The sequence below is a fragment of the Poecilia reticulata genome, chromosome 4 (assembly GCF_904066995.2).
Source record: "Poecilia reticulata chromosome 4, P_reticulata-male-v2, whole genome shotgun sequence".
NCBI classification, from domain to species: Eukaryota; Metazoa; Chordata; class Actinopteri; order Cyprinodontiformes; family Poeciliidae; genus Poecilia; species Poecilia reticulata.
Genome location: NC_088833.1, coordinates 31,975,957 through 32,003,803, shown reverse-complemented (window position 1 = coordinate 32,003,803; position 27,847 = coordinate 31,975,957). Strand labels below are relative to the sequence as shown.

The 27,847-nt window shown below is 38.0% G+C and overlaps 1 protein-coding gene across 2 annotated transcripts; it reads right to left on the bottom strand.

Annotated features, from left to right (window-relative positions):
* Positions 1-350: 350 nt before the first annotated feature.
* rfc4 (replication factor C (activator 1) 4) lies at positions 351-25,153 on the bottom strand. 2 transcript variants are annotated; one of them, XM_008407843.3, is made up of 11 exons: positions 24,999-25,153; positions 24,695-24,822; positions 18,337-18,415; positions 11,200-11,279; positions 10,969-11,088; positions 10,664-10,807; positions 10,457-10,577; positions 7,499-7,624; positions 7,310-7,390; positions 6,993-7,106; positions 351-690 (listed from the first exon to the last, which is right to left on the bottom strand). In XM_008407843.3, exons 2-11 carry the CDS (start codon positions 24,808-24,810, stop codon positions 598-600), a joined length of 1,074 nt encoding a protein of 357 aa, XP_008406065.1. In that variant the 5' UTR covers positions 24,811-24,822; positions 24,999-25,153; the 3' UTR covers positions 351-597. The 2 variants fall into 2 exon arrangements, with proteins under 2 accessions (XP_008406065.1, XP_008406064.1); XM_008407842.3 differs by having other exon boundaries at positions 24,695-24,818; positions 24,999-25,152.
* Positions 25,154-27,847: the final 2,694 nt, after the last annotated feature.

Sequence of the window (27,847 nt, the reverse complement as noted above, 5' to 3'; positions counted from 1 at the left end):
GCAAAACTGAGAATCCCCGTTTCTGTTTTACAAAGTTTTTCAAACTATTCCTGAAAGAATCTGACCAGTGATTAATGATTCAGTAGATGTTCTGCTAGTCTATATATGGTGCTTTTAACAAGTATCTCAATCTGAGGTGACCTCAATGTAAAAAACAGCAAAAAAAAAAATTGAATTTTTTCTTTATGTGAGTTTTTAAAATTATTATTATTTCATTTCAGTCTAGGCTTCTAGACTTAAGCTTAGTTTGAACTAAGGATGATTAAATGCAGTCCCTACTCAAAACTGTGGAATACTCCTTTACTTTAGCGGCAAATTGGTAAGCGGAAAATGTAATGAAAGTACAGACATAACAAACAAAAAAACCATTTATTAAATTCCAAAAATATGACAATATGTTGGGAAGCAGTTATGTGTGTTCTATCTTCTGAACTGAACATCCTTAAGAAAAGAGAAACAGTTCACATTAACCACCAGAGTCTGGTAAATCTGGCCCAACATGTGAAACACTGACTTAGAACCAGGGAACTTCAGCTGTTGGTCCTTGGAACAAGGTGACACTTTTCCTTCTGTATGGTGAAGTTGTTCAGTGGAGTTTTAGCTCTGACCAGCCTGCTGCATGATCACCGAACACAAACTCAGCATCTGCAGGTATTCATCGGCACCATCAGCAAGGCACTTTCCTACAACCTGCAATAGAGCAAACAGACCAATAAATCCAGAGGAAATTAAATTCATTGTCCATCCATTTTCTCCCGCTTCATCCGGGATCAGATCGCGAGGGCAGCAGCTTAAGAAGGGAGGCCCAGACTTCCCTCTCCCCAGCCACTTCTTCCAGCTCCTCTGGAGGAATCCCATGGCGTTCCCAGGCCAGCCGAGAGACATCGTCCCAGCAGCGTGTCCTGGGTCTTATCAGGGCCTCCTCCCAGTGGGACGTGCCTGGACACCTCACCAGGGAGGCGTCCAGGAGGCATCCTGATCGCCCGAGCCACTTCAACAGGCTCCTCTCGACATGGAGGAGCAGCAACTTTATTCTGAATCCCTCCCGAATGACCGAGCTTCTCACCCTATCTCTAAGGGAGATAGGGTGATTCTGACACCAATATAAAACCAGATATTTTAACACCATGATGCAAGTATAGCCAGAAGCCCACAGAGATGGTCCTACTGTTTTCCATCCTAGCCAGCCCCATGGACTGTAGCTCAGGTGGAGCTACAGTCTAACTTATCAGGAGGGGGAAGCAGTGCAGTACCAACACTGTTGATAGTGGGGATGGTGTGCTGCTGACCTCAACTCAGGACGTTGTGAGCCAGTGGGCGGAATACTTCAAAGACATCCTCTATGCCACCAACAGGCCTTCCATTGAGGAAGCCGAGCCCGAGGACTTTGGGTCAGGCTCTCCAATCTCTGGGGACGAGATTGCCGAGGTGGTTAAAAAGTTCCTTGGTGGCAGGGCCCCGGGGGTGGATGAATTCCGCCCAGAGTTCCTTAAGGTTCTGGATGCTGTAGGGTTGGGTTAGTTGACACGGCTCTGCAACATTGCATGGACATCGGGGGCAGTTCTTCTGGGGTGGTGGTTCCCCCGTTCAAAAAGGAGGGCCGGAGGGTGTGCTCCAATTATAGGGGGCTCACACTCTTAAGCCTCCCTGGTAAGGTGTATTTAGGGGTCCTGGAGAGGAAGGTCTGTCGGATAGTTGAACCTCGAATTCAGGAAGAGAAGTGTGGTTTTCGTCCCGGTTGTGGAACACTGGACCAGCTCTACACCCTCAGCAGGGTCCTGGAGGGTACATGGGAGTTCGCCCAACCGGTCTACATGTGTAGACACCAGCTCAGGTGGAGCTACAGTCCATGGGGCCTGACTTAGTGCCGGCAATGCGGACCAGACTCTGACAAAATATATCAAAGGGCCCAGTACCCCATACTCCCGAAGGACCCCCCACAGGGCTCCCTGAGGGACACGGTCGAACGCCTTCTCCAAGTCCACTAAACACATGTAGACCGGTTGGGCGAACTCCCATGTACCCTCCAGGACCCTGCTGAGTGTGTAGAGCTGGTCCAGTGTTCCACAACCGGGACGAAAACCACACTGCTCTTCCTGAATCCAAGGTTCAACTATCCGACAGACCTTCCTCTCCAGGACCCCTAAATAGACCTTACCAGGGAGGCTTAAGAGTGTGACCCCCCTATAATTGGAGCACACCCTCCGGCCCTCCTTTTTGAACGGGGGAACCACCACCCCAGAAGAACTGCCCCCGATGTCCATGCAATGTTGCAGAGCCGTGTCAACCAACACAACCCTACAGCATCCAGAACCTTAAGGAACTCTGGGCGGATTTCATCCACCCCCGGGGCCCTGCCACCAAGGAACTTTTTAACCACCTCGGCAATCTCGTCCCCAGAGATTGGAGAGCCCGACCCAAAGTCCTTGGGCTCGGCTTCCTCAATGGAAGGCATGTTGGTGGCATAGAGGAGGTCTTTGAAGTATTCCGCCCACCGGCTCACAACGTCCTGAGTTGAGGTCAGCAGCACACCATCCCCACTATAAACAGTGTTGGTACTGCACTGCTTCCCCCTCCTGATAAGTTAGATAGTGGACCAGAATTGCCTTTAAGCCGTACGGAAGTCGTTCTCTATGGCCTCTCCAAACTCCTCCCACGTCCGAGTTTTTGCCTCAGCAACCACCCGGCATACCCATCAGCTGCTTCTGGAGTACCACAGGCTAAAAAGGCCCGATAGGACTCCTTCTTCAGCCTTACAGCATCCCTCATCGAAGTTGTCCACCACCGAGTTAGAGGGTTGCCACCACAACAGGCACTGACAACCTTGCGGCCACAGCTCCGATAAGCCACCTCGGCAATGGAGGCACGAAACATGGTCCACTCAGACTCGATGTACCCCACTAGTGTGTCTCTCAGGTTTTGAAAATCAGCAGACGGTCAGATGACAATTCTAAAATTGTGTAGTGTGAGCTTGGCATTACACTAAGGAAATGAGGAAGAGAGGGATCAGTGAAAAGCACAGAGGTTGAGCTTTTTCCCCATTTAATGTCAACAATAGAATGAGAAAAAGGCCGGAAGAAACAATAAAACCAATAAATTAAAATGAGGTCGATCATTTTCATTTATCGTGCGATTGATTTATTGTTTATCGTGACAGGCCTCCATTTATAATTTACACTCCCCACTCAAAGGACTCTTCAACGCGTTGTCTTTAGATACCGGGTGTAAGCTCTGCTGTTCAAACAGGCATTTGCACAATCTCCTTATTTTTTATTTTTTAATTTGGATATTTTTCTTTAAAATTTATTATTTTTGTGAGGTGACATTATGTGTAATGAAAGCACATTTTAAATAAAATATATGACTATTATTATTATAAATACTCATGCTGCTTCAAACAAGGATATTGCCATGGTTATTATTTCACGTGGTGGCAGACTTCAGGGTATTTATAGTAATTTATGGGTGGCGACACCCTAGTGAAATAAGTATACTTTAGTATATTTCAAACATACTTACATTTGTGAAATTACATTTTAAGTATACTAAGTAGTAAGTGTACTACCTATAAATATATATGAAGTATACTGAAAGTATGCTTGTACCAATTTCGAAATTATAACTTTAAACATACTTAAATATAACTGCAACAAAATACACTTAATATATTAAAAAGTATACTTTACAAAATATGTATTTGCCCAAGTGTAAATATTCACTTACCTAAATATCTTTTAAATGTACACTTGAGTAACACTTTATTTTAAGGGGTGTGCATAAGACTGACATGACGCTGTCATAAACATGACATAACACCTGTCATGAACATAAAGTATTTATGAATGTTTATGACAGTTGTCATAAAGTGTCATTCAGTAAATGACACTTTTAATGCAACGTTGCTCTAAAAGTTGCATTGAAAGTCTATTAAAAGTGCCAACTTTATCATAATTTACAAAATCATGCAATTACATTTTTTAATTATTTACCGAATGACACTTCATGACAACTGTCATAAACATTCATAAATACTTCTTCATGTTCTTGACAGGTGTTATGTCATGTTTATGACAGCGTCATGTCAGTCTTATGCACACCCCTTAAAATAAAGTGTTACCGATATTTAAAATATCGGTCAAAGATATTTTGTGTACATTTTAAAATATAGAATACAGAAAAATATAATTTTTTTTATTCACTTAACGTTACTTTAAATGATTAATTTCAGTATGTTTTACATTACATCTCAGTGTAAATTTTAGGCTAAAAAAAATATGCCTTTTTTTAATTTCCTTTATTTAACCAGGAAATAAAGGAGATCCAGATCTCATTTTCAAGAGACACTTGGGCAGAAGTCTGCAACACACAGCACCCTGGTTACAAAATAAAACTAATTAATACATATGCACAAGTATGCCTTTTTATGTAGCTTAATAATTTTTTACTATTTTTGTTAAAATTGCAAAGAATAAAAAAATGATAATCCTGATGTAATGTTGTTTAACAATGTACCCAATCCATTTTCAGATGTATGATGTAAGATCTACAAGTCAACGGCATTAGCTCCAGTTCATACTCCAGACTAGATGGTGGCGGTATAGAACACTTTTTTTTTTTTAAAAACGCCATAAAAAAAAAAAAAAGAAAAGCCTTGAAAGCTAGTAAAAGACGCTGTTCAAATTTGTAATTTTTACTCTCATATAATATCGCCTTAAAAGTAGAGAGGGCCTTGATAATAGTTAGTAATTTTGGTAGATTCAAGCTGGTGATGTCCTAGTCCGAGTTAGACGACAACACAACTGGTCAACAACCGATGGAAATGAAATGTGGGTCACAAAAGGAGCCCGAAGTGACGAAGGCTGCTAACATGTTACTAGCTAGTGCTAAGTTTGCTTATTAATTATCTTCGTTTAATTACAAAGAGTGCAGTAAAGATATACTGCACTGTATAACACCTGAGAGATCAGGTGTTAGAAAACCTAAAGACTTTCCTGTCTCAGAAGAAGCTGTGACTCCACCAGATCATCAACCAGCTCTGAGGATGAACCTCCACATCGTCTTCATGGTGTCTTTACTGACCAGCTAGCTACATTTTCAACAGCAAAAACTGCTGTGTTACCAACACTAAGTGCTTAATAAACATGACTGGATTAAAAAATAACTGGACAGCATTTCCCCCCCTTTTTAATCTGCCATTTCTCTTTCATACATTTTATTTGTTGTTGCCTTTCAGGGCCCTGTGATGGACTGGTGACCTGTCCAGGGTGAACCCTGCCTCTCATCTGATGGCTGCTGTAGATGGGCACCACCAGCCCCCCTCACCATCCTGTAAGGATCAGTGTGTTCAGATCATGGATGGAAAGATTTTAAGGTAGTTTGTCTCCTTAAGTCCACATTTAAAACAGCTTCATAGTTAATGCCAACATCAACTGACTCTATGACATTGCTGACTATTTTTCTTCTACTTCTAACATAAACAGGCAAAGAAGACACCCAGAAATGTTTTTCCAGGCATCCGGTCCCAATCATTATCAGTTCTTATGATGTCTCATACATGGCGAGTCCACAACATCTTGAAATTGTAAGTATTATTTTTTATTTGCCATTTTTCTGTTCTCTTTAAATACAAATACTTTCTCTGTTTAATTGCTCTATTGTTCTTTTTTGTAGGTTTCTGTAAGGTGCAGTGAACGGGAATGCTCTGTCGTTGATCCTCACTTTCATGTTTTATTGTCACACTTAAATTTTCATGTTCATGTGTTCACTTTTGATGTGTAAACTGATCATTTATGTAAAGTTCATAAAGTTGTGAGTAAAAGTGGACAATTTTAAAATGTCGGTAATAAAACAAAATATTTGAATTACCTTGAACATCTTGTGTAATTAATCTTTCCATGTAATTGTAGTCTAAAACAATGTTAGTACTGTAGTGTAGTTATGCATGTCATGTACAAAATAGGTACGTAGGATTAATAAAGACTTTCACGAGTAATTAAAATTGTAGTTTATTATCAATAGCAGGAAATCAAAAATAAAAATTCAGTGTAATTTAAATACATTACTAATATATTAATAGTAGATTTAAAATATATTTGAAGTATATTAAATATATCTTTTTAATATAATTCTGAGACAGAAATATTACACTCAAAATATAATAATTATATCAAAATATAATAATAAAGCTCTGAAATATTATATTTAAAAAGTATACTTTAAGTACACTTGAAGTTGTTCCAAAAAGTATGTATAGTATACTAAAATATACTATTAGTTGTAATTTAATACTATTTAAATACAACTAAAATATACTAAGCACAAAATTAGTTGTTCCAAAATAGTACAGTTTAGTACATTGATAAAAGTATACTAAAGTATGTTAAAATTTAGTATACTGAAGTATACTTTTTTTTCACCTGGGATTGCAAATGGTATTTTTATTATAGTTGATTATTTTGTTTTTCATGTCTCCTTATTTCTTTTGTTCCTCCTATAATTGATGGAGAGATATAGAAATCATTTATTATGTATAAAGGCATTGTTGTGACCCTGCAAGGATCAGCGTGTTCAGATCATGGATGGAAAGATTTCAAGGTAGTTTGTCTCCTTAAGGAGACTCCAAACAAACTTCAAGCATCAAGTGGGTGCATAAAAGAAATCCATGTGTGGGTATATCAGAACTTTCTCCAACTGAACTTGCATTTGATTAGTATTAAGTGGAACTTTCTCAGATTTTTATTACCTTCCTTTATTATGTAAAACATTTATTTGCTTGATGTTTTATGCTCTCATCATACAAAGCACTTTCAATTGCCTTGTTCCTAAAATGTGCCATACAAATAAATTTGCCTGCTTTAATTGGTGTATTTTTTATTTTATTTCAGCATGCTAATTATTGTGACCAATTTGAATAACAAACAGCACTTGTTATTCTAAAGGAGTTCTCATTTTTATTTCAAACTGAACTAAATAAGTCCATAGAAGACACTCACCGCCATCTTTTCAAAGATGGCTGACTTTTGCTCGTCAGTAATGTCCTTTTCCAAGATGCAGTCATGGAGCTGACTCAGGATCTGTGTGGCTGCATATCCTTCATTCACCATGTTCTAAGAGAAGTATGACACAGAAGAGAAAACACAAAGCAAGTGCATTACAGCAAGACAGCAGAAGAAAACCAAACAATAGAACCTAATGTTCTGTTGAAGAAAAAAACATTCTGGTTAGGTTATGTCAAATAACTGAACCACTTGTCTGTGTCAACAAAGCACAGTGTTTAGGACACAAATATGATGACAAAGCAATAACTTACCCTCACTGTGACTTCTAGTTTCTCAAACGTTCCTCTGAAGCAGATTTGGAGCAAATTATCAATCATTTTGGAAGGAACGACCTATAAAAGTGATGTTTGTAGGAACCATTCAATTATGTTTCAATCATACACAATGTTTTAAATTACAGCTGATTAAGGTGTCCATCATTTCATTCCTCTGTGACTCACCCCCGCTATCTCAATTATAGCTTGGCCAGTGATTTCCTTGTCAGCGTTGAGACGCGCTGCGCTCTGAAGAAAGGTGATGGCTTTCCTCAGATCCCCCTCAGACAGCTGCACCAACGCTGCAATGCTCTACGCCATGCAAAGCCATTTTAAAAAAGAGAGAGAAGGTCTTGATGTACATTCAATATTACATTTACTCAAGGTGTTCATTTCATATCACTTCACAAATTCAAATCACCAAATTGTTTCCCAACACACAATCACATATTTCCAGGGCACGGTTATTGCGGCTGCACAACATCCTCTTATTTACAACAACTGCGATCAAGAGACAGAAGAATGCAAATAGAAAACCTTTGGGAAGTTTAGGTCTCTATCAAACAAAGGAGAAGCCAGATAAGAAGAGCCGGAACACTCTCACAGCATTACAGCACAAAAATCAACATTTGAGGCTTGTAGGCCTGTCACGATAAACGATAATTCAATTAATCACACGATAAATTAAACATATCGACCTCATTTTAATTACAGGCTTTATTGTCGCTTCCTGCATTTTTCTTTCTGTTGATGATACTGAATGAAAAAAGGCTCAGCTCCGGTGCTCTCCACTGACCCTCCCTTCCTCATTTCCTTAGTGTAATGTCCAGCGCATACTACACCTGAGTTGTCGGGCGATTGTCGGCCCATTTTCAAACTCTGAGAGACCGCAAATTAGCCGACAGAAATCCTAGGTATAACGGTTTGATCGTGCCATGTGGTGTCCAGATACATGGGCACAAAATAATGGCTAAAAGTCCAGTTAACCAATTTTAAAATCAGGCATTCATCAATGCTTTACTAGAATCTACCTGTGATGCATGTGGCTAGAGTCAGCGTTAAGTCCTGACTGAATGGAAATTATTATAACCCATTTATGTCACGTTAACGAAGAACAGCTGAAAAGTTACTGGGTTTATCAACTGCAGTAGCAATTTGGCTCCAACTCCTCTCTTTGTCATTTCTATATTCTTTGCACGAAATGTTGAATAAATATTAATGTTGTTTCCACATATCATCTCCAATGTCCGCTGGTCTTCAGGTTGCGCTGTGTCAGCCGTTTGGGATTCCCCTGTGTGGGATTCATCTGCTGCTCCATCACTGAGATGTCAAGATGTCTGGGTTTGTACTGATGACTACCAGAACAGCTAACAAGGTGACCTTGGATGTATATAGTGGTGATAAAAAAAAACTCCCCAGATAAATCTGAATATTGACAGACCAATATGGAAACTTGGGCCGATATCCGATATCGTTGTCACTGATAACCAATATTTACCAATACCATATACATTTCCGTGCACTTTCACCGCCATGTAAATGTGGACACAACATCTACATTCTTTCCTGCTTTACTTAAACATCCCTAACCATAAGCATGTTCTACTTTTCCATCACATGACCAAAATAGTACCACATAGCCAACCTGCTGAAACAAATGGAAATACATGAAAGATTGTTTTTTGAGGTCTAGAGCAGGGGTCCCCAAACTTTTTCCTGTGAGGGCCACATAACCTTTCCCTTCTCTGGTGGGGGGCCGGAGTCAGTTTTAACAGAAAAAGTGTGACGATTGCAGGAGTGCCTAAATGTAAAAATGTATTGTTTTCAAATAACCCTCTCTGGGTTCTTCGCAGAAGAAATCCAGGAAATAACACTATTTATGAAATAAAAATCGTATTTTTCAGACTATAAGCCAGACTGGACTATAAGTAGCAACCCCAAAGTTAAAAAAAAACAAAAAAAACAGCAAACATACACATATAAGCTGCACCGGGCTATAAGCCGCAGATATCTCTGCCGCTCCAGGTTTTAAACAACGATGCAGCAGCAGCAGAGGGCAAAAAATCTTCTTTTTCCCCCTCAATGCTATTTAACTGATCAACAACATTCTCAAATTTCAATTCCCTATTAAAACCTAATTCCGTTTTAATGGGCGCTTTCTTCTTTTATTTCCAATTTTGACTTCCAATGATTCACTTCCTGCTAAAGAGCCCCCTGGTGGTTGAAGAAAAATCCCCCTATAAGCCACATGGTTCAAAGCTTAGGAAAAAAGTAGCGGCTTATAGTCCAGAAAATAGGGTATATGAAAAAAAAAAATCTATATGCTCTCTGGTATTGTTCAGGGGGCCGGACCAAATGTGGAGGCAGGCTGGATCCGGCCTGCAGGCCGTAGTTTGGGGACCACAGGTCTAGAGACAGTAAGCAGTTTGAGTTCATATTAGAGAACTATAGTAGCTCAGACTAGAACCGGGCAATAAAACAATTTTTTCTCTGTAGATATCTTACGCTAAAAAAGGAATTAAAAAATTGATTATACAAAAGACAGATTTTGAGAATTAATATTTCAATGCCCATTTTATTTAGTTGATGTCCACAAAAAATTGTAAAATGTTTTGCTCAGTTCTCCTGTAATGCCTGAAGTTTTTATTTTAAAGCGTGTCTCTTATTTATCCAAAAGAGTGATGACATGTTCAAGTTTTAAAAATAAATCTTTAAAATTAAAAATAACCATATATCACGAGCTCTCACTTAATAGTTCCAGGGAACATTATACATAAAAATGGTGAAAAACAATTGTGTTTCATATAGTGATAGAGAACAATGGATATGAAAAACGCTATGGTGATAGAAATTTTTTCCAAATCTTCTAGCCCTAGCTCAGACATCATCGTATGAAGGATGTTTATCTAACTATAGTATGGGAGCTAATTATCACACACCACATCATGAATCAATTTGTACATCCAAATACATAAGGTCTCATGCTCACCATGAAAAGCTTTTGGAAGGGGAAGTGTGCTTATGCAAGTAAATACCAGCTCAGGAAATGGTTGAGTTTGTAAATAAAATCCTGACACCTCTAATCTGCTGGTCTGATTGCTCTCAAATCAAGGACCCAGAACAAATACAGCTTCCATCTCCTACCGCTTTGGTGTACTTGAGCTTCTCCTTATCACAGATTTCCAGCAAACGTTCTTCTTGGATCTGACTGGCCAGAGGTTTGAAACGAAACTTGGAACATCTGGAGGTAAGAGGCTCAATAATCCTGAGGAATAAAGAGAGGAACACACTTGAGTCAGGTGGGCCAGGTCACAGCACTGCGGAGGGCTGACCTTCGGACCTTCAGCACACCTGCTGATGTAGTTACAGATGAGGCAAAAGCGGGTGGAGCGGGACTCCTTCTCCATTGTCCGCCTGAGAGCAGCTTGAGCTGGAGCTGTCATAGAGTCTGCTTCGTCCAGGATGATGATCTTAAAAGGAGGACATGGCTTTCCGCTGCAAACAGAAGATCATAGTTTTGAGCCTTTTTTTTAATGGAAAACCTTCATACCATTCGTGATACACACAGACAAAGTAACAGACTCTTCAAATTCAAATAATTGCCTAATACAAAGAAACAAGCACAGGGATGAAATTCTGCAGGAGTTCAGACTCACTTTGGATGTGTCCCAGCCACAGTGAGCTGAGCGAAGTTCTTCACTTTCTCCCTGATGACCTGAATTCCTCGTTCATCTGAAGCATTCAGCTCCAGCACCCTCTGTCGATACAGTTCTGGCCTAAAGGGAGACACAACAAGAAGGAGTTGAAAATATAAACAACGCAACAAATAACATTCCAGTACTGCAGGGAGTTAAAAAAAACACACACAAAAAAAACAGATCAGTCACCCATAAAGTTCTCTGGCAGCAGCTAAGATGGTGGAAGTCTTTCCTGTTCCAGGAGGACCGTAGAAGAGAAGGTTTGGAAGCTGAAATGAAGCAGAAATCACTTGACTTCAAGATAAAAGCTAATCCTCAGACATGTGCTCCTTCACTACTGTGTGGTTTTCAGTCAACATTCATGGATTTGGATTTGGCAAATTACAAGTTTTTAATTCAACATAATCAGCTTATCATGCTTAGCTAATTCTGTCCCAAATTGTAGCTGGGACAGAAACTGAGAGTTAGGACTGGTTCCCACAAGACAAGCATGTCCACACTGGAGGAGGTCCCAGGAACTTTCGGTTCTCCATGGGAGTCCAAAGTCATTAAAAATATGTTTTAATGTGTGGGTTTTATTTAAAAAAAAATAATAATAAATAAATAAATAAATAAATACGCTGGTCACAATAACACATTTGTTTTAATTTTAGATTGTCCCATAAATTATTGCGATAAACTCTGTTTCAGTCTAATATTGCTATTTTGAAACCACTAATATTATAAAAAATTGCATAGCAATGCAATTGCACCCTCTTAGAGAACAATAAACTAATTTTAAAAGAACATTTAGCACTGGAACTGGAAGACTTTTTAAAGATAAAAAATGGGAAGGAGGGTCCCTGGGTTTGCATTAGGCACTGTTCACATTCAGATTGTCCAGTTGATGCAGGGGTAGGGGGTGCCACTCCCAACAACATGCTGCCCTGGGTGGTTGTGCCCCTGTCACATATATCAGAAACACCACTTCTACCCTGTGAGTGTCAATAGGACCATCCTCAAGCAACCAAACATGCATCGGTGCATTTTAGGTGCAGATACGTTGGTTATTGTTTAGTCGCTACCATTTTACAACATTGCGCCCCACAGGTTCACTTATTCACCACGGTCATTCAGTTTAAATCCCAAGTGCTGCCAGACAGCAGCTGTCACGTTCACTTTTTAAAATACCGTTTCCCTGGCTCACTCCTCCTCACTGGGCTTTATGCTAATCTCTGTGGTATTAGACCAGGAGCCTAGCAGGTCAGTGAGGTAATGGCCACATAGTGACCGGACACAGCGCTGCTCCCTCTCCATTCATCTCTATGAGGTTTGAGCGATGAGGTGACAGTCTCTTGCCCTCATCCAGAAGAGTGAACAGTTTAAGTTGTGCATGTGAAATTTCTAGCTGGTACATGCAGACGTGCACAGGCTAGCAACGCTACACAAGAAAGTTGAAAATTGTTAAACTTTTGTTGCTTTTGTCCCTTGTATTGGGTTCAGCCCAAGCAGAGGAAAAACTAATGCTTTTAGCTCCCTATGTGTTTAGTTGTTACCAGGAGTGAAAGTATGGTCGGGTACTGCGGACCCCTAAAAGATTTATGAGGTGGCGGATGGTCTCCTGAGGGATCTCCTCCCAGACCTGGACTAAAGCATCCGCCAACTCCTGGACAGTCTGTTGTGCAACGTGACGTTGGTGGATGGAGCAAGACATGATGTCCCAGATGTGCTCAATCGGATTCAGGTCTGGGGAACGGGCGGGCCAGTCCATAGCTTCAATGCCTTCATCTTGCAGGAACTGCTGACACACTCCAGCCACATGATGTCTAGCATTGTCCTGCATTAGGAGGAACCCAGGGCCAACCGCACCAGCATATGGTCTCACAAGGGGTCTGAGGATCTCATCTCGGTACCTAATGGCAGTCAGGCCATTGTAAATAAAATCCAGTGGCGAATTTGCCAATCCTGGTGTTCTCTGGCAAATGCCAAGCGTCCTGCACGGTGTTGGGCTGTGAGCACAACCCCCATCTGTGGACGTCGGGCCCTCATACCATCCTCATGGAGTCGGTTTCTAACCGTTTGTGCAGACACATGCACATTTGTGGCCTGCTGGAGGTCATTTTGCAGGGCTCTAGCAGTGCTCCTCCTGTTCCTTCTTGCACAAAGGTGGAAGTAGTGGTCCTGCTGCTGGGTTGTTGCCCTCCTACAGCCTCCTCCATGTCTCCTGGTGTACTGGCCTGTCTCCTGGTAGCACCTCCAGCCTCTGGACACTACGCTGACAGACACAGCAAACCTTCTTGCCACAGCTCGCATTGATGTGCCATCCAGGATGAGCTGCACTACCTGAGCCACTTGTGCGGGTTGTAGAGTACGGACTCTACACTCGTGCTCATGCTACCACGAGTGTGAAAGCACCACCAACATTCAAAACTGACCAAAACATCAGACAGAATAGGTACTGAGAAATGGTCTGTGGTCCCCACCTGCAGAACCACTCCTTTATTGAGTGTGTCTTGCTAATTGCCAATAATTTCCATCTGTTGTCTATTCCATTTGCACAACAGCAGGGGAAATTGTCAACCAGTGTTGCTTCCTAAGTGGACAGTTTGATTTCACAGAAGTTTGATTTACTTGGAGTTATATTGTATTGTTTAAGTGTTCCCTTTATTTTTTTGAGCAATGTATATCTCAAGTATACTAAAAGTATGCTTGTACCAATTTTGAAATTACAACTTTAAACACACTTAAACATAATTGTACCAAAATACACTTTTAATATATTAAATAAAAGTATAGTTTAAGTCAACAAAATATATATTTGCCCAAGTTTAAATATACACTTGCTCATATTTAAAATATATGCTCAAAATAGATTTTTTTTTTTTATTCACTTAACACTACTTTAAATTATTAATTTCACCGTTTTAAATTACATCTCAGTGTAAATTTTAGGCTAATAAAGTATGCCTTTTTTTTACTTTTATTTAACCAGGTGAACCCCGTTGAGATCCAGATCTCATTTTCAAGAGGGACCTGGGCAGAATCTGCAACACGTAGCAACCTGATAATAAAATAAAACTAATTAATACATATGCAGAAGTATGTCTTTTAGGCACCTACAATGTACTTTTCATGTAATTTTTAGGCATACTTTTTAAGGACGTAAAAAGTATGCCTTTTTAGGTGCCTTAATAACCTTTTACTATTTTTATAAAAATTGCAAAGAATAAAAAAATTATAATCATGATGTAATGTTGTTTAATTAAAGAACCTAACCCAATCAATTTTGATTATAATTATATGATTATGATTATAATCAACAGGACTAGCTCTAGTTCACACTCCAGACCAGATGGTGGCAATATTGCACACTTTTTTTTTAACGCCATAAAGAGAAGAAAAAACTTGAACGCAGGGAAGATAACAGACGCTGTTCAAATTCGCCATTTTTACTCGCATAATATATATAAAGTAGAGAGGGCCTTGATAATAGTTAATAATTTTGGTTAATTCATGCCGGTGACGTCCTAGTCCGAGTTAGACGACAACACAACTGGACAAAAACTGATGGAAATGAAATGTGTGTCACAAAAGGAGCCCCACCGGGCTGTTAACATGAAGATGGCTGCTAACATGTTACTAGCTGGTGGCAAGTTTGCTTATTAATTATCCTCGTTTAATTACAAACAGTGCAGTAAAGCTATATAACTTACGTTGGTTTAATAAATAATTATTTTATCAATTGTATTGTGACTTGTATGATTATTACTATAGCAATCATTCAACTTCATGTTATAAATGCATGGAGGTTCTGCTGCAACTTCTACTTTTATTCATAAACTTAACTTGGTTTTAATTAAGCTCCATAAGACAGAGAGACTTTGATATTGTGAGGTTGTTGTTATAACTTGTTCATCAATGTTTTTATCTTCAACATACGTTTTCAGTCTAAGCAAATGAAGATGAAAGAGGAAGCCAGAAAAATCAGGTGTTAGGAAACCTAAAGACTGAAGTGTCACTCAGAAGAAGCTCTGGGTCCACCAAATCACCAATCAGCTCTGAGGATTAACCTCCACATCGTCTTCATGATGGTTTTTTGGTTTGTTTTAATGAGGAGCTAGCTACATTTTCAACAACAAAAACTGGTTTATTACCAATACCAAGTGCTTAATAAACATGATTTGATTTAAAGATAACTGGAAATAATTTTTCCCCTTGTTAATCTAACATTTCTCTTTCATACATTTTATTTGTTGTTGGCTTTCAGGGCCCTGTGATGGACTGGTGACCTGTCCAGGGTGAACCCTGCCTTTCATCTGATGGCTGCTGGAGATGGGCACCACCAGCCCCCCTCACCATCCTGTAAGGATCAGTGTGTTCAGATCATGAATGGAAAGATTTTAAGGTAGTTTGTCTCCTTCAGTCCACACTTAAAACAGCTTCATAGTTATTGCCAACATCAAGTGATTCTATGACATTGCTGACTGTTTTTTTCTACCAACATAAACAGGCAAAGAAGACACCCAGAAATGTTTTTTCACCTGAGGCATTCAGTCCCAATCATCATCAGTTCTGATGATGTCACATACATTTCGTGTCCACAACATCTTGAAATTGTAAGTATTCTTTTTTTATTTGCCATTTTTCTGCACTCTTTAAATACAAATGCTTTCTCTGTTTAATTGCTCTATTGTTCTTTTTTGTAGGTTTCTGTAAGGTGCAGTGAACTGGAATGTTCTGTCGTTGATCCTCACTCATGTTACCAACATACCAACAGTGTCATGAAGTGTCATTCAGTAAATAAGGGCAATTTTATTGAGAATTTGCTTTAAAAGTTGGATGACAGGTGTTATGTTTATGACAGTGTCATGTCAGTCTTATGCCCACCCCATCAAATAAAGTGTTACCAAAATGGTAATACAGTATATTGAAAGCACAATGTAATTCTAATTTTTGTTCATTAAAGAAATAACTTTCATGTTTTTTTGTAACACTTAAATTTTCATGTTCATTGTGTTCACTTTTGATGTGTAAACTGATAATTTCTGTAAAGTTCATAAAGTTGTGAGTAAAATTGGACAATTTTAAAATGTCGGTAATAAAACAAAATATTTGAATTACCTTGAACATCTTGTGTAATTAATCTTGCCGTGTAATTGCAGCCTAAAACAAAGTACTGTAGTGTAGTTATGCATGTAATGTACAAAATAGAAAAGTAGGAATAAAGAAGACTTTTATGAGTAATTAAAATTGTACTTTATTAGCAATAGTAGTAAATTAAAACTAAAAATTAAGTGTAATTTAAATACATATTAGCAGTATATTTAAAATATATTTTAAGTATTTTGAATATAATTCTGACAGAATTAGTACACACAAAATATATAAATCGTACATAAAAAAGTATACTTAAAGTATACCACGTACAACTTGAAGTTGTTCCAAAAAAGTACGTTAAAGTATACTAAGTATACTAAAAATTGTAATTTAATACTATTTAAATACTATTAAAATAGTTGTTCCAAAATAGTACAGTTTAAGTAAATAAATCAAAGTATGCTAAAGTATGTTAAAATTTTGTATACTAAAGTATACTTTTTTTTACTAGGGGATGTTGCGCAATTCTGTGCGTTTCGGTTCCATTACCAAAATAACTAGCAAAGCAGAAGTTTAAAATCAACTAATCAACCACCGCTGTGTTCAGGAGGGCTTATCAATAATCGCAAAATAAATATCAAGCCTGAAAACCTGATATCGTAATGGACTAAATATTTTTAATGTAACCTGTGCTCGGCTCGAGGAGCGCAGGTGGTTGCCGCGGCAACTGGTGTGCTTAAATGACAAAGAGAGACGAAGAATAAAAAGGTACGAGTGGTTTTGAGAAAATCGCCTGTTCGCATTATTTTACCTTTGTTTACCTTTGCTGTGATGCATTACAGCCGCTGTAGTTTCTGAACGTTCAATAAATGACAAACTTGGTCTAATTACCTCGTTCTTTGTGAGTCTACGTCATTCACAACAAACTTCAAACACGGTAAATGTGTTTCATTAAGTATTTAACAAACAAATGCCTTCTACAGCGATAATTATGTGAAATTAAATTGTCTAATTTAAAAAAACTAGTTGTATTGCTCTCTGGCATCTTGCTTTGAGCTCAAAATCTGAGAGGCTTTTCCTCTATCAAACTATTCTTATTTAGTGGAAATATTGATGTTGATGAGACTTTCTCCAAAATGATAACCTTTTTTGACTTTTGTAGCTCCACTGTTGAAAATAAGGCTCTAACATTCACAAATGACATTGAAATAAAATCCAGTCCAACATCTGGTTTGAGGTGATTCCTCTGGAACCTGATGGAGGAAAAATATCCCAACTTCAGAAGATGTGCTTTTAACTTAACAGAGCTCTCTGGTTCCTCCTATGGGTATGAGAGTCAGGGTGAGGAGGTGCCATGTTAGGAAGACGAAGTGGAACCTGCAAGATCATACGGACATACTGTTTGTTCTGTATGTCTGTTTAGGCCTACTGATTATCCCGCTATCTGGACACAAGATCAAAATAACCAGTTTAAAAGCTAAAATTAATTGTACATGGAAAACTGGGATGCACTCCATGCCATGATGTTCAGAATTTAGGTCTCATGGCATCTCAACGTGTCAACATTGCAGCCAGTAGGCTGAGGGAAATACACCTCCATTTTGTAGCAATTCAAGAGCTAACCAGCTTTTATTGCTTCGCAAAAAAATTAATCAGCACAGAAACTTTTTGTCATAGTATCCTCAAGAATTTAAAACTACTTTCACCTCTAGTTGTTACCGAGGAAAGGAGAGGGAAGGAGTACTTGAGGCGCCGGAGTGAAGCTTTTTGTCATTCTGTTTCTTTGGTAGAAAGAAAGAGATGACAAAAAACAAACAAGCAATAATATTATCGCCCTCATTTATTACTGAGGTCATTTTAATTTATCATGCGATTAATTGATTTATTGTTTATTGCGACGGGCCAAATCATCATGTTGGCCTGTGTCTAAAAGCACAGATGATAATGCTATTAATTAGCCAATGTTAATTTAAAAAAGGAAAGCTTGTTTTTGCTTTTTATTGGCAAATCTGAAATTAGTAAGAGACTAGGCCAAGGGTAAAGTCAGTCCTGGAGGGCCAGTATTCTGCATATTTTAGTTCTCTCCTTGCCGGTAACAACAACCTTCTCAGCATGTCAATGTTCTTCTTAGGTTTTCTAATGAGCCATCATTTGATCCAAGTGTGTTAAACCAGGGAGAGCACTAAAACATGCAGGATGTCAGTCCTTGAGGACCGACTTTGGGCACCACTGGACTAGACTGATACTTACATCTGCTCCTTTCAGTGACTTCTTCAGCACTGCAACCACCTCATCCTGGAAGGCCACCTCATCTACACATTTGGGTCTGCTGGAGTTAGAAAAATACACAAAAACAAACCTGCTGATATGTATTCACCCAATTAGTAGCACTCATTTCATTTCTTTTGCAATTCACTCAGTGGAACTAGACTGCTCTCCGGTCCAGCTACCTTATGTTAAATCTAAAAAAGACCAAATTTAATCCATGGCAGCCAAATGTGCTCAGTTTTGGTTTCCAGAGCTTGCAACAGATATGTGGAAATTAAAGACTTTAATTTAGCAGGAAACCATGTCTCAGAAGGTGAAACTAATTTACTCAATAACTACGTTTAGTGTCTGTAGTTTTCAAGACAGCTATTTAAAATTTCCTTACAAAATCTGAACTAATGACAGCTGATGCAGGGAACTCCTTTATTTTAGTTCAGATACAAGCTCGGGCTCCACTAGTTTTTATTTGTCCATAATTTTGCACAACTTGTTTGGTAAAATATTGTAACCTTTTGACTGACAAGGTTGCAATCTTTTTGAATGGGGAATTAAAAGACAGAAAGAAATTGAACTACACATGAGTAAGATCCAGATGTGCAAAATATAAAAGTGATCATATTTAGTGCTATACACAGGGCTTAAAGTAAAAAAAAAATCCTGAGCCTGAAACTTATAGTGATGATAGAAATTAACTGTACTGTTGCTATTGCCACAGTTTAATGAAAAGTGTCTTTGAATGGTGCAAACAATTGCTTCTAACAATACAATTAACAAGCTAAACACTCAAACTTAAATAAGACTTCAGTACATTTCAACTCAAAACAAAATGTAAAATGCCTGTGCCCTAAAGGTTTGCCTTACAGGCAAAAATTCCTCAACATGAAATAAGAGTCCTTTCAGTCAATGTTTTTGCAAGTAATTTAGAACATGCAACATTACCAACAATCAGTGTTTCTCAACCTTTTTTGTGCCAGCGCCCCCCTAGCCCTGATCCAGGTCCCTCCCCGCCCCCCAACAAAGAATTTGTAGGCTACTTTGCACTGACTATTATTTTATCATTAATATTACTATCACTATTGTAGATGTTTAGATTTTTATGCTCGTTTCTGTATTTATCATCAAGATAATTTTCCAGAGAACAAAAAAGCCATGGAAATAGAAATTATTTTCACAGGCGTCTACGAAAAATGCAATGAACATTCAAGTTAAAATTGGTAGGCCTAACAACAGCCAATCAGAGTGGAAAAAATATTCTTATTCTTTGTCATTTTCTGATTGTTAAATATTCCACAAAATGACCAGATAAAATATGTTCAACATGCCAGTTTAAACTTTGATCTATTTGCAAAACGACTGAGCTCTGCAACATTAAAACATGGATAGAACTGTAACTACATTAATCATAGCTCTTCTTCAGTGTTTCTGTGAGTTTCTGGTGGTGCAGCTCTGTGCTGCCTTCAGGAGAATGGGACATCAGAGTATCAACCATAAAATTTCACCCACATGGCATTTATTGTGCAAACCAGAGCTTTCAGTGGAAAAACTAAAGTTCCAGATCCTTTTAATGCCATACAAATATGAGACAAACACGGTGAGGATTATGTCTTTATATAGACCAGTCTATTGATTATAGATTAATAGTTTTACTGGACAGAAATTACAAAGAACAAATCTGGTTCTTAATCAAATCCTAATGAGTCAAATTGAAAGTGTCATGGAGTCATCAGCCGAAAGACAATAACACTGACATAAAACATAATATTGAAGAAATAAATATATCAAATCTAGTTAAAAACATAAATAAGTGATAAGTTATTTACTGTTATGGTCTGTAAGATATATTTATTCTCAGTATTAGATATGGTCTCAACAAACCAATATTATTTTACCTTTTATCTGGAAATAGTGTCTGTTTATTCTTGCCATACAGTCCTCTGTATTAATTATTGCTCGAAATGTCTTGCCATACAGATTTATTCCTCTGTATTTACATTAGTTTATTAGTTTATTCTTGCATTTTGTTCTTCATTGATTTCCATTTAGTTTCCTTTGATTAGTTTTATCCTCTCTTGGTTTATTGCTATGTTCACTTTAGTTTCTTTCCTGTTGCTACATTTATTTTATCGTTTATTGACCACCAGTCATCTTCACTCATCACTTGCTGAGCCGTCTAATCATCATGTGTTTCATATCATGTGTTGATTTTTCACTGTTCAGCGTCGGATTCTCTGTTTTTATGCCATAATTCACATCTAGTTCGTCACTTCGTTTTATGTCCTGCTTCTCCTGTTTCAGTTTTGCACAATGTGCGCCTCAGTTTTTAGGTTTTTTTTTCGTAAGGTGCATGGTGTTCGGGAAGCGTATCGATGGGGAAAAGGCAGACTGACATAAACCTTTTAAAACAACTGAAACAATTTCTGCATTCTGATTATTGAAATTTAAAAGTGCTGTGGTACCGTTGTTCAATCACACCCGTTTCATACCTAACCACTTACTGCACCGGTGTTAACGCTATAAAATGAACGCTACGAAATACAGTTTTAGCAAGTTGCTCAAAGTCTAAACTGGTATTGTTGTGATTGGAAATTGTTAAGTTTACCTTCGACCAAACGCCCCCCAAAGAAATCCCAGCGCCTCCTGTTGTAAAACTTTCCACCAGCTTCCCGCCTGTCCTCTTTCCTCTAGCCATGCCCAGCGCCACTTGTTTTTAATTCCTTTCTCAAGTAAACGTGTTTCTTTTCGGTTTGTGTGATCGGCAACAAGAGACCGTGATCGGCTATCACCGATCATACACTTTTTCACGGAAATCGGCTGGTTATGATCGGTGGCCGATCGATCGGCACATCTCTAGTATGTAGAAATCATAATTTTATAGATGAAAAGAAAAACAAAAATTGCTCTTGGGGCCCCCTGGTGGCCGCGGTAGGTACCGCACGCTTCACCGGTAATTTGAGCTGCCGTGCAACGTGCAGAGCATCCATACGTCCAAAGCTCCGGTCAGAAAGTAAGCAAAACAATGTCTCAAAAAAGGACGTATTCTTCAGGGAGGGAGAAAATGAAGAGGAAGAATAGAAAAAACCAAGATGAAGGTTTGTTTTAATTGCATTGTAAATGTAATGTAACAGATTAGTAAAACTGCTAATAGAAAATTAGCTTGAACGGTCCATTTCAACAGCCAAAAATTTATGCTAGGGTCTTTGTGTTTGTGTCAAACTGAGTTTAAACTTTAAATGAGTTGATTCTCATGGTTGGCACTGTATAGTTCTGAGGTATTTTTGGCTTCAAAATGCCGTGTTTGATAATCTTTGATAATAATAATAATTAAAACTTCTCAATGTTTGACATTGTCTACCAAAATGTTTTTACGTCAGGCTATATAGCTGCTACAGCGATTAGCTATTCTATGCTGTAGTTGGGGATATGTTGTTTGCTGCTGAATATAATCCTTTTGTGGCTAAAACAAACATTATTTTTCTAAGTTATTTGAAACTTCTGTTAAAATCATTTGAAGCCTCATAATCAGTCCACATTCTCGGGAGAAAGACTCACCTGGTATAAATTACATTTTTAGCTATTGGAGTAACACTTAAGAGAAATTTATTTAATCATAGAATGTTGTGTAGGGCTGCTTCGATTGCAATTTTCTGGCCGATCCCGATCTTTAAAAAGCCTGACCCGCCGATTTTGATTTTGGTTGATAGGAATTCTTTTTTGTCTGAAATGTCGCTAAATATAGCAAAAAAGTCGGTGAGTTGGCAACAATGGGGTGAATATTGTTAACTGTAAACGTGCAGACCTGGCCTGGTGGTCCGGTCTCTCAGTCAAATCTCTCACTGCAGAGCAGAAGAGGACAGAGGCTGATCTTTAAACCTTTGCTGATGAAAATAAGATTAGGAGATAAGATGGGCTTCACATGCAAGTGTCGGCCAATCACGATCCTCCAAAATTAAGGAAATCGGCGCCCAACAATCTACTGGTTGATAAATCAGTTGGCCAATAAATGTATTCTATTATACATGTATATAATGTGAACAGCACTGCCAGAAATGCAATAAGTTTATAGCAGGTGTGTGAATTATCTAATGATCGGACTTGTTTGCATGATTGCAGCCAGTCCATATTGTTAGCAAAACTAAAGGGCCCCAAAACCAAATTTCGCTTAGGGCCCCATGAAGGGTTGGGCCGGCCCTGCACAAAGCAAAAACATCCTGTTCCCTAGTGATGGGTCCGGCAACACCGATGCGTCTGCACATGTGTCAAGCCCACAGACCAAAACCCGTGTCGGTGCGCGTATTGGTTTCAGCAAGTCACGTGACCGATACAGGAACTGTTTCGAAATGACGTTAAGGCACCAAACTGTGTTTATAAGGAAGCTAATCTGTCAATCTGTCAAAAGCATTTGCCAAACGAAATCTTGATCTTTTACAGTCAACTATGGAGCAGCTTCAAAGGAAAGCTGCTCCATAGCAGGAGCAGGACCATTGTCCTGTGGGACCATTTTGATCTTATATTGGAAAATACATTTGTTTTCATTTTTGTCGATTCATCCGGTTCTTGTCAGTTTCTACTTAATCTATCTGAACCCAAATTCAGCTGAAACTGACTTTTAGTTTACTTAAATATCATGTTCTGCAGGTTAAGTGTCGCATATGTTTAACTAAACTGTCTTATTTAAATAAATCCACCTTATCAATGCTGAGGCACTATGAGGCCAGGCATGAGAATGAAGTCTCAGATACACCTAGATAAATTCAGATATGCAGCCATTCTACAGATTACTCAAGTGCTTTTTATAAATTATTTCATAAACGGTGAACCCTGCTGTAACGCGGTTCACTTTTCACGGTATCGCTGCTTCGCAGATTTTTTTGTGCAGTTTTTTTTCACCCACAGTGTTCTTCGTACTAATTGAGCATATGATTGGTAAAAACAGTCTCCACGCTACCTGAGTGCCAATAACGTTACGGAGTTTAATACAGATTGGCCATTCAGGAGATGGAAACTGAAACTTTCAATGTCTGCTGAAAAAAAAAAAAAAAACTATGGCCAGAGGCAGCAGAACCCGACCGGAGGCTCGTTTGATGAGATCCATCGCTCTGACGTAGGTACAGCTGTGAATCTAGCAAAGCAGCTTGGAGGAGACGCTTTAATGACATGACTGCGGATCACATTAATGCCCGATTGATGCACATGCACATCCGCTGACCTGAAAACAAGTTTTGTTCTTTGGTTTCAATGTAGAGTATTTATTTATGCTGTGTAATAACTGTAAAAAATAAAGGTAACTACCAAAAGGATTTCGCCTCACGGGTTATTTTCGGAACGCAACCACTAAGAAAAACAAGGGTTCACTGTAAATGTAATGTTTACTTAATTTTTTCTACAGAAGGAGAAGTTTTGTCAAAAAAGCGTAACAGGCTAAATTTCAAAATGTTATAAAAACTTTTTTTTTTTATATATATATAAAAATCTGTGCGGGGGCTTGGGGGGAACTGCACACAAGCATCCTCATTCCAAACACATTCACTTAAATTTTCACTTTATGGTACATGTTCAAATTTTTTTAATGACTGTATATCAAATATATTTTTAAATTTAACTGAAGATATGACATAATACAACATATAATATTCAATAAAATACAAAAACTTAAATCTTAATGTATAGACTAGGTCAACAAATTACTACGTTGCCTGTAGGAATTTTTAATGTCCAGCAGGTGTCAGTATTGAGTGACACAGTATCAACACAGAATCGACACAGTTTTGTTATGTGTCGAAACGATACATGACGCCTCATCTACCCATCACTTCTGTTCCCCCTCCATCCCTCACGCTCTGGGGCTAGGCTAAATGTTTTCCGTTACAAGTCAGTTAGAATTAATAAATCCTTTTTATGTGCTAAATCCCACAATTTGTTTTTTTTTGAAGAAGAATGTGGAGGTTCTTAAATGCAGAGGTTTTCAGCCATTTCCTCATATTCGGTAAATCTCAAAATATCCTCCTGATAGATTACTGAATGTGTTCCCCCTTCCTGCTGAAACAGCAGGTAGCAGAAATGTAGGTTGGCATTTAGTAAATAGAACTTGTATTTTCGTCTGACTGGCCGAAACAGAAAATATATATTCTGATTTAATGCAAGTCAGAAAATAAAACGTTCTGTCTTCTGTACAGAATATGTAAAATTCTCGTGGTGACACATGAACACTGCAGTTAAACATGTGTCACCACACGTTATTGTTTTGAGCAATAACAGGACCCTTAACCCTAACTAAAAGTAAAGCAATTTTGTTTTGTATTCAGCCCCAGAGTGAAATATAAACCTTGAAGTTAAGACTTACTATTTCTCGACCCAGGGAACAGCCTTCGCCTTCTTCTCAGCACTGGGTCCCGCTGTCACCTTATCCTTCTGGGGTCTGCTGGTCTGGATAGTTGCTCCTTTCAGGAAGGCCTGCATGATTCCTTCTGACTCAGGTAAAAGCAGACATGATATTGTGAAATAAACCGACCTGCAGATCCCCAAGCATACTAACAAACGTTTAGCCTGCTAACTAGAGCACTGGTAGCTATTGTTCACTGTTTCAGTCGAATCAGTACCCAAACGAGTAACCTAGAAACCAGACCAGAAATAACCTTTAATCTTACCAACGGATTTTCAGACCGGACCGAAGATGTAATTCGCTGTTGGCTTTAAAACAACGACCTAACGCAGCAGCAGTTTCGGTGCTAAAACAGCTCCGTGTTCCCGCTCCGGACGGGCTGAACAAAACTTCCGGTTATGTCATCTCCCAACTTCCAATCAAAGCCTGCGAAACTTTTTCGCTTCCTTGCTGACGTCACCGTGATATATCACATAGGTATATCACGTCAGACATAAATACGATTGATGTACATAAGGACAGGTGTGAAATATTTAAAAGACACAAAATTAGGCGAGAGGATATATATATATATATATATATATATATATATATATATATATATATATATATATATATATATATATATAATGCGTGTGTAAAAAATATAATGCGTGTGTAAAAATATATATATAGATATTTTTACACACGCACAGATACTTTTACAGGATACCAGACATCGATGCCTGGATCTGAGGATCCCTGTTAGAGGATCAGTGTGTTGATGAGATCTGAAAGGGACTCGTCAACACACGTTGATTGGTTTGCCTGCCTATAATTCCGGCCAGCGAACCATTCTGCCACCCAGTGGTCGTTTTTCAGACCACGTAGTCTCAGATACCACTCAAAAATGCACAGTATGTCAATAAACAATTTTGGAATATTATAAGGAAGTGCTGAGATATTCCGTTTTCCACCAAACTAACGTATTTGCCACTTCGGCACAAACTCAGTGAGAAATGTTAATTGACTCAGAGCAAAAAGTCAGATGACCCAGCTTTCTACTAGCATATAAACGCACCATCGACACACAAATTACCCAAGTACACCTAGCTGCAGCAAACAGAAAGGGGCGGGGACGGACCAATGTCAGTCTACCTTATTTGGAAATGGGACCATTGCAATCCGGAAGTAAAGGGGGCGCTATTTCCTATACTTCCGTCTTAATTTTCTTTTGAAATCTGTGATATATTTTCACCTTTAGGAAGGAGTTTTTCTCTCAGAATGTATTTGAACTTCTCTCTTTTATTCACTTCACGGCAGCTCACAGTTTTGAGCAAATACTGTAGCTTTCGGTATACTTCTAAATCTGCTCCTTAGTCGCATCTTTTCGGGTCTGCTACTGCCTCTAGTGGCGTGGCGGTGGTAACACAACCAATATAATTACTAAATCAGAATACCACAAAGTCTTTATTATTTACTATTAATTCTGCCATTACTGGCATTATAAAACAACATATTTTTTTAATTTTCTTAAGGATGTAGAGCTAATTAAATGACAAACAATGCCTTTATACATTGTAAATGATTTCTATATATCTCCATCAATTATAGGAGGAACATAAGAAATAAGGAGACATGAAAAACAAAATAATCAACTATAATAAAAATACCATTTGCAATCCCAGGTGAAAAAAAAGTATACTTCAGTATACTAAATTTTAACATACTTTCGTATACTATTATCTATGTACTAAACTGTACTATTTTGGAAATACTAATTTTGTGTTAGTATATTTTAGTAGTATTTAAATAGTATTAAATTAACAACTAATAGTATATTTTAGTATACTATACATATTTTTTGGAACATCTTCAAGTGTACTTAAAGTATACTTTTTAAATATAATATTTCAGAGCTTTATTATTATATTTTGATATAATTATTATATTTTGAGTGTAATATTTCTGTCTCAGAATTATATTTAAATATATATTTAATATACTTCAAATATATTTTAAATCTACTATTAATATATTAGTAATGTATTTAAATTACACTGAATTTTTATTTTTGATTTCCTGCTATTGATAATAAACTACAATTTTAATTACTCGTGAAAGTCTTTATTAATCCTACGTACCTATTTTGTACATGACATGCATAACTACACTACAGTACTAACATTGTTTTAGACTACAATTACATGGAAAGATTAATTACACAAGATGTTCAAGGTAATTCAAATATTTTGTTTTATTACCGACATTTAAAAATTGTCCAATTTTACTCACAACTTTATGAACTTTACATAAATGATCAGTTTACACATCAAAAGTGAACACATGAACATGAAAATTTAAGTGTGACAATAAAACATGAAAATGAGAATCAACGACAGAACATTCCCGTTCACTGCACCTTACAGAAACCTACAAAAAAGAACAATAGAGCAATTAAACAGAGAAAGCATTTCTATTTAAAGAGAACAGAAAAATGGCAAATAAAAAAATAATACTTACAATTTTAAGACGCTGTGGACTCGCCATATATGTGACATTGGGACCGGATGCCTGGAAAAACATTTCTGGGTGTCTTCTTTGCCTGTTTATGTTAGAAGTAGAAAAAAATAGTCAGCAATGTCATAGAGTCAGTTGATGTTGGCATTAACTATGAAGCTGTTTTAAGTGTGGACTTAAGGAGACAAACTACCTTAAAATCTTTCCATTCATGATCTGAACACACTGATCCTTGCAGGATGGTGAGGGGGGCTGGTGGTGCCCATCTCCAGCAGTCATCAGATGAGAGGCAGGGTTCACCCTGGACAGGCCATCAGTCCATCACAGTGCCCTGAAAGTCAACAACAAATATAAAAAAAAGAAAGATAAATGTTAGATTAACAAGAAGAGAAAAATTCTTTCCAGTTACCTTTAAATCAAATCATGTTTATTAAGCACTTAGTGTTGGTAACACAGCAGTTTTTGTTGTTGAAAATGTAGCAAGCTTCTCATTGAAAAAAACAAACTTACATCATGAAGACTATGTGAAGGTACATCCCCAGAGCTTCGTGTTGTTGATCTGGTGGAGTCAGAGCTTCTTCTGAGACAGGAAAGTCTTTAGGTTTTCTAACATCC